The following is a 12,206-nucleotide window of genomic DNA, read 5'->3' on the forward strand; positions in this document are numbered from 1 at the left end:
AATTAATAAAAAGGCAAATGGGAAGGCCAGGCCATTGCTCTGTGTGTTTGTACTGTTCATTCAAGCCATTTTCACTTCAGGCTTTTCCCTTTGGACCCCTCCCAGCCTCCCCTGGCTTGCTGATGTGGTCAGACTGTAGTTTGATCTCCTCCTGCACCTGTTTCAATTGTTCATTTTCTCCTTTGCTGAAGAACAAATTGATCCAAAGCAGTTGAACTCTTAGGATGTGTATGTTTGGGTTTTTTAAAGTTCTGACAAACAAACCTAGTTTTTGGCAGTTGCAGTTAATCATCTGGATCCTGATGTGAAACACTGTTCTATTTTTTATTAGAATAATCAAATACAAGTATCCAAGCTCTGATGTTCTCTTCTGATAAAGATGTAAATGATTGCCAAAATTTCTACATGTATTTTGTCTACAGGGACAAAATACATGTAGAAATTTTTGTTTAGTTCTGGTTCCTTTTCTCTGACCTTGGGATCCTCAGAGCTGGCTGAAGACCAGAGAATGCCATGCAGTCTGGTTTGCACAGGCAAATATGCAGGTGGATTTCTTGGAGCCAAATTTAGGAAACTGAAGTTTTAAAGGGGGAAAAAACCTCAACTAGAACTTTATTAAAATTATATATGTAAAACAAAGCCCTCAAACTTGTTTTAAATTTCCGTGAACTACACTGAAATCCTTGAAGCATGAGAAACCAAATAGTTCTCAAGATGTTTCTTGCTGGGAGGCAGGGTGGAGATGGAGCCATGATGCTTATGTAAATAATTCTTTTTCTTAACACTGATTTATTGAAGCTTTGATGTAATGTTTCTGCTGGCTCCTGAAACAAGCTACATATTTTACAAATATTGAAAAGGTATTTTATTTCTGTAATCCATCCATGGGTATGCAGCATTGTACTGTTGCATTGAAATGCAGCAGAGTGAGACCTTTAAATCTTTTTACCCAAAACTACCAAAAATACTGTCATTTAAATTGTCATTTAAATGCTCCAATTTTATTGGCACTTAGGTTATTTTAAAATTAATCTTGTTTTAACTTGAAAGAAATGGAACAGAAACTAGTCAGAATATAGAACCTGAAAATTTCAGATGTTACAGGTGTTTTATCTTCACCAGCATGGAAAGCCCTATAGGCTTAGAGTGACTGATGACACTGTACATCTGCCACACTGAAACTGCTGATGTTGTTCACTCCCATAATATCTGCATGCAAATTTACCTTTCTGTTAGATGTCAGTAATTTGGGATTATTAAATACCCTAGGAAGGGTTCAGGGATTATATCCCTGAAAAATATGGAGATTTTTCTTAATATTTTAAGTACAGCTGTTAATTAAAACCTAATTTTAATTTAAAATTTTAATAATTGTCAGTAAGCTGGATATCACAGTCATTGAAATGCCTTAAAAGTTAGTGCTGGAGTTAAATATTCTTTTTTCCATACAAATTTTCATTGATATGAGTGAATGAAAGATAGGATTATTCCATTTTACACTTTAGTTTATGTTAGAACTCAATTTCTATTCCAAATTCTTTGTGTGTCTTTCCATGTTACTACAGAATAGTTACATGTCTTAAGCTTTAGACAAGGGAAGGGATTCTGAGGATTATCTTTTTTTAATGTTGGAGATGATGTCCAAAATCTAGAGGAAAGTATTTTATTTTATCTTCGATGGCTTTATCTGAGTGCCTGCTGGCAGGATGAATTGTGCAATTTTCCCCCTGCCATACATATATTATGGAAATATGCTGCTTGGTGGGACTGTTCATGTAAAAACTTGACTTGTGTAACTGATGGCAGGTTTTGCCTGTGGCTTCTTGGGGTTTTTATTTCTGTGGAATCAGGTGCTGAAGGGCTGTGCAGCTTTCACTGCAGTTACACATTGTTCTAGGGTGGCACTTCTAATCCACCTGGCTTTCAACATTTTTAAGTAGCGTTACAGAGACTCAGCTCAGTTCAATGTTTAAAGCTTGCAGTTTTCATACGTAGAACCAATCTTGTTCTAAATTAGTCATGGGCCAGTCTCCTTTTAACTGCTGTTTTAAATCCTAAAAAACCTGAATAAGAAAATAAGCTGACTGATGATTCTAATAAGCTGACTGATGATTCTAACAAATCTGTTTTTTTCAGATTTTATTAAACAGAGAAGAGCAGGACTGAATGAATTCATTCAAAATTTAGTTAGACAGCCAGAGCTATGCAACCAGTAAGTAGTTTCATTTCTGTTTTATAAGGGCTGTTGAAAAGACATGAGATGAAAAGATATGTTAAATACAAAATTGCAAATTAGTATTTAACCAGAAAATATATTTTACCTATTCAGAGCTCTTCAATATAAAAAAAAAAAACACCTTTATATGGCCATCCATTCAGGAAAAATCTACAGACTGAAGAGTATAAAAGTGTTTTTGCTTTCTGAAAACCAACCTACAAATCAATTTATAGGCAATTAACTGATCTTAATTCCAGGGGTGGAGATTCCACTGTAAACTATTGCTGTGCTGGGCAGGTGTTTGTTTTGCCAGTGGCTATACTGTTTGAGGGCCCTGCTGTCACTTGCTGCTGTGTTGCTGGCAGTCAGTCACTGCCTGCATCCCTTTTTTAAGAGCAGTTCATGTTTAAAGCACGGCAACCAAGTGCCTTAATTGGCTTGCTGAGATGGTTTGGCACAACCAAGCTGAGCTGCCTGAAGGAAATGATGGATAAGCTTGTACCTAAACTCTTCCCAGCAGGATAAGCTTGTACTTAAACTCTTCCCAGCAGAGGAACTGCAGGTGTGTTCATCACTACCAGTGGTGACTGGGAGGTGCTGTTAGGACAGAGTCAGCTCCAGTTAAATCTGGAGAGCAGCACTTTGTGCATGAACTCACTGCAGGGCAAACAGGCACCTTCTCTCAGTCCAAAGCTGTAATCAGTTTCTGCTAAATCCATGCAGCTTTCTAGGTTGCTTGAACTGGTGAAATGATAAAGCTCTATGCTTAGCTTTAGTGTTGAGTAAATGTCTTTAATAAATATGCTTTGTTGAATTAGCCTATTTGTACAGCCTGTGAAATTGCCCAGTTCCCACAGGAAAAAAGTAACTCTAACAGAATATCACTGCAGTTTGCAGCATGCAGTCAGATTTTCTTTTTTCACAACAAATGAACTATTTAATGTCCTATCAACCTGAAATATGTACTTCCTTTCCTTTCTAGAAAAATAAAAATAGGAGCATTTTATATATACTTCCTTTGATTAGTGAAAAAAAAATTAGTAACAAAGTCTTTACGGAAGGATACCTTTCCACCAGAGCAAACACTATCAGGTTTTTGTTCATGGTACTTATTCTTGGGGAAATAAGAAAAATGACTTTAATATAACAAATTACTGAAAATCGATCTATTTTGTTTCATTGGGAAAGGATACTGGTTTATTTAGGCCAGTCTCCTCCTCTGGCTCTCAATATATTCAACGACCAAATATTTTTGTTTCAAAACATACAATATTTGTTCTCCAGAGGTAAAATGGTGCTTTTTTTTTTTTTTTTTTTTGTTATGGACAGTGTAAAATGATGTGCTTAAAAAAAAAAAAAGTCATCAAACCTCAAAATCACCTGCCTTCCTAAATTTTTGTGAGCTTTTAAAATTGTTTGATGCTTTAATGTGACTGTAGAAGAACCAATGTTCTTTAATATGTCACCTGATCCATTAAACTGACTTAAACCAGGGTTAAGACATAGGCCTGATAGTGTTTGGTGCTGATGAGAGTGTGTTGAATAATAAGCTTATTAAACAGAGTTCTACAATAAAAACAATAAATAGAGACCAAAGTTTGTCTTTTACTATTCTCCTCTCCCCCACCCTTAAAGAAATACTGAATTAAGCAGGAGAAAAATCTGTACACAGCTTTTTAATCCACAGTTCAGTGCAAAAGCATTTAATTTTGTAGTAATTTTTGTCTTGTTTCTCTTTTAATCACTGCAAGGTGATTGTTTTTCTGAAGTTAGCTTTTACTTTTTGCCGTGTTGCATTGCAACAAATCATATTAATAATTATGTAATCTGTCACCTTTTCTGTTGTGCCAGTGAATTTGGACTAAATTGTTATAGAAGAAATACCAAATCTTTGATCTTGGTGCTTGGAATTTTTTATAAAATCTGATGGAAGCTACTCAAGGGATATGTGGTGACTGAGTCTTCACAGATAGTCCATCCTTGCTTTCTTAGTTTTGCTTTAATGTGCTAATTAGATTTGAAACTAGGTCAAAAAACTTATGTAAAGTTAGTGATGTGCAAAGAAGACTTAGTGGGTTGTGCATCCTCACAGAACCATTAGGAAATCCACCTTCCATGGCATCTTTTAAGTATTAAAACCAATGTCAGAATGTCACATATTTTAAGTCCTGCTTAGGAGAATTGTTTCACTAAAAGCTTAAGGATGATTCAGTATGTTCTCATTCCTAAGGATGGGAAGGCACCTGAACATCTGAAGTGAAAAGCACAAATGTCAGATTCAGTGTGTCCAAGATGGTAATATTTACATTATTCTTTGAAACGTGCAGCACTATGTTCTTATTTTCCATTGGTGGATTTTTTTTTTCTTGGGTCTGACACATTTCTTGAATATTGTATCAAAGCCAGACCTTTTTGCTCAATAAAAAATCCAAGAAAAGCCCAAGGTATATTGGAGTGCTTAGAGAGAGACCCTGTGACAGTTTTTCCTACAGTCACTGCCAGGTGGAATACAGGGTGAGATCACTGGCTTAGTCCAAATTGAGAATTAAGTGGATGAGCTTCAAGCTGCATTTCCTCAAACTTACTGTGATAGACAGCTTGCTCTCACAGGTGGAATGCAGGTGTTCCAAGAAAAGGTAGGGATAGAAAGGGCAGAAAGGATAGAGGTCTGACAATGTGTCCCCCTTGCTGACTGCTGTCCTTAATAGGAGCTGAGAGTTTGTTCCTAGTGAGCACTGGGAGCCTCCCTAAAACACTGCACAGCTCCTGCAGGTGGGCTGCTCGCCCCCTCAAATGTAGGCCTTCACTGAAGTATTAATGCATTTAATTGCTGTCTATCAGAACATGTCCAAAGAAAACCTGTTTGAAAAACTGTATAATAGAGGATGCATTAAAGATGTAATGCAGTTATTTTTAAATAGTCCAAAGTAGCTCCTTAATGAGAATGAGAACATTTGCATAACACTTGAAGAACTCAAGGATGACAATGCTCTGCAACCTGTGGGGAAATGAGTTATCAGTTTTGTAAGTGAGAAGCGGGGTCTGAATGTGTTCCTTAGAAGAAAATCAGTCACAGTTTTTCTCTGATTTCAAAATCTGATGAATATAAAAGTAAATGTGAAACCCCTGAATTGTAGAATCTTGCAGTCCATGCTGGGGAAAGCAAACCTTGCACTATATTATTGTCCTCTTTTAAAGTGTTACTGTGCTTTATTGTATTAGGGCTTTTTGAACCTTGCTTTCTGAAAGAAAGATAAAAGTGGTTTACTTTTTAAGAAAATGTGGTAAGAACAGGGAGGAGTGGACACTGTTACTTAAATAAAGTGTGTCTTAAATGTTAAGTTTCTGTCAGTGGCTATTAATTTTACCATTTTGCTTCAAAATTTGTGTGACCTTTTGGGTTTGTTCATATTTCTGTGTGCATCCAAAATTTTTGTGTGGTATTATATTGTTTTTGCAGGAAAACTAATGCAGAATGACTATTACATAAGCAACAGTATTAAGCAGAGCTTGACATTCTTTTGTGTGTTTGAGAGATAATCCACAAAATAAAATTATTCAGTCAATCATAAAAATCCAGACAAAACCAACTTTTGCTGGTAGTATATGTACAATGTATACTGAGTATCCCTTTTGAAGTGGTTTTGTCAACCCTTTTGATTTCATAGGTGAGGTTATTTTAGGTATAGTTTCCATGTATTCTTAATACATTGAGTTAATCTGTGTGAATTAATAGCATAAAAGTCGTATCAATCTGTATAGCATTTTGCATAACATGCTGCAATCTTCCCTAAGAAATTGGTACATAATTTTTTTTTATTTTTAATCAGTAGTTCTTTGCAGTGCTTTTAGAATTGTAAATGTGAACACTGTAACATCAGTTACAATTCTGGCTGTTGTGGAGTTGTGGGATACTCTGCAACTGTACAGCAGCCTTTTCCTGTGAAGTGGTATTTTTATGTTTTTCCTGTTGTGGATTCAGTCATGAACAAAGTTACTGTAGTAACTATTTGGATGTATGACAACATGCTCTATTTAATCAGCCACTTGTCCAGAATAATTAATACTGAAAGGTAATAAAGGTCTGTTTCTGTTTTTCTGTCTAGTGAAAAGCATTAACCATAACTTTTTAGTCTTGATTTTATGATATCCAAATGTTCTGCAACTTAAATTGTTGCATCATGACCCAGTGTTACTACAGTGTTCAAACCACTGTGATTTTTGTCTTCCTGGCCTCAGGATACAAGACAGATGCTGAAATAGACCAGAATTTGGAGTTCATATAAAATGGAAAGTATTAAACTGAAATAATTATGAGAAGTTATGTGAACAGTCTTGTTGCTGTGCTTTAAACCTGAAAGGCTGAAGGTAACTGAAACATATTTCAAATAGGACTTAGGAGTACAGAATGTAGGTGATGAAAACTGGGAGCCTCAGATAGCCTGGGATATGAGGTAGGTTCAGTAGTGCTGACAGGAAATTACAGGAGCTGGAGAAGTGTCAGAAACAGCTCATCTCTTACTTCTGATCCTCACTGATCAGAGATGTGGAGGGTCAATGGATTGAAAATAGGGAGTACATTTGTTTCTTACTTAAAATTACCCTATTTTATATATTCTAGGGACAGATTAAAAGAGCGGCTCCATAGTAAGCTAGTGCTTTTTTTGTACTGAATGGCTTATGTGGAGTTTCCTGTCAGTGACTGCCCTGAGTCCTTCTCAAACAACTTTGTGTCTGAAATGCAGGAAAGATTTATTCCTTGATAAGAAGGTTGCCTTTTAGTGAACTGAAGGAACTTGAAAGATTCAAATGATCTCTTGAAGTGGTTTATACAGGATATACACAATACCCATCCTTTAGGAATTAATTTTTCCTCAGTTGTATTTCATTATTCTTTACTTGCACTGTCCTGTGGTTCAGTAAGTTCATTCTTTTGATCTGTTGGAAAAGCCTTTCTTTCTGGAAGAAGAAATACTTGGAATTCTCTTACTTCCCCATCTTTCTCTCATTCCTTGTCCCCCAGCCCCACCAAGAGAGAGCTTGAAAATGCTGCTGAAGATAAAATGCATGTCTTTAGGTACTGTGGGAGGCCTGTTGCTACTTCCTGAAGCATTTGTGTCCTTCAGCTGATTGAAAGGATTTCTGAACACTGATTTGACAGTGTCCAGCCAGAAGGAATTCTGAAAACAGGATCACCATCTTCTGCTTTAAAGTGAATGGGGAGAGGAACGTTACTGCTGTGTATTTCTTGGAACACATGTCTTCCCTTGGGACACAGATGATGTATTTCATTCCCTATTGTATTGGACAATTCAGTTCATTTTAGAAAACAAAAATTTAAACTCTTTGGCTTTTGGGAAGAAAGTTGGTTTCTTGGTGTCTGCTAGCCAGTTAGAACACATGCTTTCTTCTGATAATTATCTTTAAATGCAGTTCTGCAGGGTTTCCTTCTGAAGTTTTCATATACCTATACTTTACCATGTCAGATTTTTGCAAGTGAAAAGGTTTGTACTGTATAACACACTTGGCAGTTGAATTATGTTGCTGTAAAAGAAAGTATTGCTTGTACACAGTTCTTAATTACCAGAACTTAAATATAAAACTTAGTGATGAGTAACTCCTCTGTATGCTGCTGTTCAATCCTATGCTCTGTTTATGGCTGAAAATCATGCAAATTATTGGTGTGCTAATGAAATTAACTGTGTTTCTAGCCCAGATGTCAGAGCATTTCTTCAGATGGATAACCCAAAACACCAGTCAGATCCATCTGAAGATGAAGATGAAAGGAGCAGTCGGAAGGTAATAAAACAGAAGTAGAACAGTCTTCTAAATTTTAGCTTCTTGAGGGCAATCTTCTTAGGTATATTATTTACTGAAAACTACTGGTACATTTTGCAATAAATCCCCCCCTGTTCTTTTAAACAACTCAGTTCCACTGTGGGCTGTAAGCTATTTTTCTGTCAGGTGTGAACTGCAGAGAGGAGTAAAAGTGATTGCTGGCTTTGTCTTGCTGATTCCCCCCTTACTATACGGGTTAAAGAAATACAACTTTAGTCATAGCTTAGCTGTCAGTTTATGCAGTCTGTTCAAAAGCTCTTGCTAAGAACATCTGGCAAGGAGCAGGGGAGATTGAATGTTTAATTGTCTTTTTGTTTGCTTGTGTGTTCTTCTTTTTTAAAGATGAGGAGAAATAGAATTCTCTCAGGGGAAAAAATGCAATCTTTCTAAAATTCACTTAGGAGGAAGGATGGATTTAATTTCATTTCACATATAACACTGTGTGAGGTCTTTTTTGTTTCTTTTGTCAAGAAAGCCACTATATAGCTGGATATATTCCCTGAAAATTAGTTTGCAGCCTCCAGAAACAGTGCTGTTTGAAAAAAGTATTTCTAGGAAGGCAGAAGTGCCATATTAATCTTGTCCTCTCTATTACTTACTACTTGGCATAAAATGTGATATTAGTACTTCTTTTCTTACTCAGCCCCTGTTAAAAATGTAAGATTTGTTTCAGTTTGTGTGTGATCCACAGGAGATTTAGTGCATTATGAAAGTTTCATTTTAAAGTCACTAGTTTAAGATACAGGTTTCCTCCTCCTATGAAAGGTATTTTAAGTAATGTGGAATGATATAAACCATCTCTGGAAAATTAATGATGTGTCATACCACAACAAATTCCAAAAAGAGAGCTACTGCATAATGGCCTGGACCCCGTATTTTTGGTGGAAAATTCCCCTTATGGTTACTGTAAATGATGAAGCCAAACAACAAGAAACAAAAAAAAACTCTAAAAAAAAGAGTATTTTTTACAGTAGCTCTTTCAAAACTGTCCAGCACCACTGGCTCATTTCAGTGAGTAGTGGCATCCAGTGCTGCTGTCAGACCATTTTCCACTTCTGAAGTACTGCTTTGTGCTGCCTGGCAGCCTGTCCCCAGGTAACTTGTATTTGTGTGCAGTTTATTCTTCTCTAGTAAATTCCAGAATCACAATGAGAGTACAAATACTGCTTTTCTGAATCAAAAACAAAATGGAGAAAATCGCCTAAATGACAGTGGCTTCCTCTGCTCCCTGTAATTTACAAATTCTGCCTGGGTGTGTACCAGTAAGATTCATGGAATTCCAGGAATTGAATTATTTAACCTTTAATGTCAGGATAGAAAAGGTTGGTAATGTTTTTCTTGGGGTTGAAAGAATGTTCACTTCCATGTTTTTAAAAGCACTGTGTCTTTCATTAATTACTCTTATATAAACAGTGTGGGTTTAAAATTATTGTATTAGTAAGATCTTGAAGAATTTGGAATAAAAGGTAGGAAATATGTTCATGAAGCAAGTACATAAAGTGTTAAGTTCTGAAAGAGGAGCAGTTTGTTTGTTGAAATACTCTTCAATTTTTATTTCTGATCTTTTCCTCTCTGAATGAACACAGATATTTTATTACCTTCATCTTGGAACAGGATGTGTGTAGAAAGAATTTGTGACAAGGTGATGATGGCCAGGTATTTCAGTTCCCAATCTAGATGTTAGATCTTTTTAAAATTCTAATGTAACAAGTGTAAAAGTATGGATTGATCAGATCAGTAGAGTATTTTGAAATTAAGATTGGTTGAAAGATAAGAGAAAAGAAGAAGTATTACAAGTATACCGCTTTGTTTCTCCCAACAGTTAAACTCTACCTCACAGAATATCAACCTGGGACCATCTGGAAATCCTCAGTAGGTTTCAATTAAATTGATTTTAATGTAATTCAATTTAATGTAAATTTTAAACTTAATTAAATGGGATTAAAATTAATATGAAAACCTGAAAAGTTAGACTGACCTGGGGAGTGGTCCCACAGCTTCTGAAAACAAGTTTGCTTTATTGCATGCCAAAGGAGCAGCTTGCCTCATTGGTGCTATGACCCAGTTACTGCACTGATAACTTGTGTCTCTGTTTGGTGTTTTCTGCAGAGTTTCTGTTCTCAGTTCTGTGTGAATTTGCTTTTCTCCTCTAGGAGATAACTGCTATTTTGGTTTTGCTTTCCTCACAGATTTGTTCTGGGCTAGCAGGAGGAAGTGGTTAATAGATTGCAGTAAGAAATGAAATACAAGAGTCCTTCCCTTTGGGGGCAATAAATAGAGAGGTGTATGGTGATGTAACTTGTTTTGCAATTTGAAAACACAGATAATTGTTTTGCTGACAGAATTGTATTCAGGAAAGAGTAAGGGAATCCTGGGAAAAACTAAAAGGAGTGGTGATGTGGGAAATGGAAAAACTGAGAGTGAATTCATACCAACAGCAAGAAGAGGCAGGTGTTAGGACCTCCCTCCTCTTACTGAAATTTAAAATGAGGGAGGATTGGATGGAGGGAAGAATGGAACAAATAAGAGGGAATAGATAACAAACTTGGTCTTTCCTTTCCTCGTGTAAACTTTAGAATCCATTTGGACCGCTGGAAATAAGCTCCAGGAGATGTCATGGGGAAATGGAGACTTAAAAATTACAAAAATCTAGACCATGGAGAATGAAAAAATGGTCTTGCCTCTCCTTTACATCATAAGGTTAAACTTAGTAAATAAAATAAACTCAGAGGATGCAACTTGAACACTTCCCCTAGAGGAAAATGGAATTGCAAAATGAAGAGGAGTTGTGTCTGAGTACAGGTCTGCAGAAGCAGTGCTGGGTGGAGCAAAGAAAAGGAGGGTGCTGCACTACATTGCTGTACAGCTGTAAGGCTTGTCATTTCTACCCAGATGACCTGTCTCCTTCCTAAATATCTTTCAGTGCTAAACCAACAGACTTTGATTTCCTCAAAGTTATTGGGAAAGGCAGCTTTGGCAAGGTGAGCTTTTATTCCTGTGTCTTATGGTGGTGCAAGGATGCTCTCTGGTTTCTCATGCACAGTGACTTGGCCAGAGGTTCCAGATGTGGTGTTGCTCTAGGGTGGCCCATAAACTGTTCTGTTGGATCCTCATTGCTGCTGATTTGTGGCCCTGCCATTTTTTCCCTGGTGCAGCTGTTGGCTGCCTCAGCCACTTGTTGGGACTCAAAAAGGGGAGATTTTCCCTTTCTTGTTACGGGCAATTGGGATCCTCTGTTTCCCCAGGGAGGAAGGGAGGATACCCCTATGCTTATGCAGCAGCTGGAGTACAAATTGTGCTTTTCCTCTTGTTGTCAGGGTCTATTTTGTGAAACCTCTAAAACTGTGGAGCAGTGTAAGCAACAGCACATTGAACAGTGATGTATTGATATTTTACAAAGATGCGAAGGAAAATCCCTTTTGACATCTCCATTTCCAAATTATTATTCATGTTGTTGTTTTTCATTCAATTATCTTTGCAATTTATCCCCAAAAAGCTGGAATTAATCTTGATAGAGATTTAGCAGGTCATGGAAAACAAATGTTATAATTCAGTCTTTCATGATACCACTGTTGTGATCAGTTTTTACTGAACTGTAAGCTCACTCTATTGGAATTACATTGTTGACTGACTGAATTAAAAGCAAATAAACTGTATTGCAAAAAAATAGCATGAACCCCTTCCAGTTAGGCCAAAATGATAAAATATTACCCATAGTATGTGAACTGCAACAATCAAATTTCTTCCTTTTCTTTTGAATTTCACAGGTTCTTCTTGCAAAACGAAAACTGGATGGGAAATACTATGCTGTCAAAGTCTTGCAGAAAAAAATTGTTCTCAATAGGAAAGAGGTTAAGAGAAATAGTCTTTTTTTCACCCACCTCCCTTGTTTTTTCCCTCAATAACAAAGTAATTTCTGTTCACTTATTGATCTCTTACTTCTTGCAGCAAAAACATATTATGGCTGAGCGTAATGTGCTTTTGAAAAATGTGAAACATCCATTTTTGGTTGGACTACATTACTCATTCCAAACAACAGAAAAGCTTTACTTTGTCCTGGATTTTGTTAATGGAGGAGAGGTATGTGGTGGTTTTGTTTGCACTGTAGTCTGTCTATTCTGCTAATTCTAGGTGGGAAGAGTGAAGTGAT

At 36.6% G+C, this 12,206-nt stretch overlaps 1 protein-coding gene across 5 annotated transcripts in view; it reads left to right on the forward strand.

Annotated features, from left to right (window-relative positions):
• Positions 1-12,206, forward strand: part of SGK3 (serum/glucocorticoid regulated kinase family member 3) — a 55,454-nt gene that overhangs the window by 37,183 nt on the left and 6,065 nt on the right. For 4 of the 5 annotated variants that reach the window (XM_071420436.1, XM_071420446.1, XM_071420462.1 and 1 more), the window contains exons 5-10: positions 2,137-2,212; positions 7,930-8,017; positions 9,879-9,928; positions 10,980-11,037; positions 11,824-11,907; positions 12,005-12,136. In XM_071420436.1, the coding sequence (XP_071276537.1) occupies positions 2,137-2,212; positions 7,930-8,017; positions 9,879-9,928; positions 10,980-11,037; positions 11,824-11,907; positions 12,005-12,136 (488 nt within the window). The remainder of the gene's footprint in view (positions 1-2,136; positions 2,213-7,929; positions 8,018-9,878; positions 9,929-10,979; positions 11,038-11,823; positions 11,908-12,004; positions 12,137-12,206) is intronic. The other variant, XM_071420470.1, reaches the window with a different exon arrangement.

This window comes from Agelaius tricolor, unplaced genomic scaffold (assembly GCF_023055355.1).
Source record: "Agelaius tricolor isolate 1412-34295 unplaced genomic scaffold, bAgeTri1.0.p SCAF_2, whole genome shotgun sequence".
Lineage (NCBI taxonomy): Eukaryota > Metazoa > Chordata > Aves > Passeriformes > Icteridae > Agelaius > Agelaius tricolor.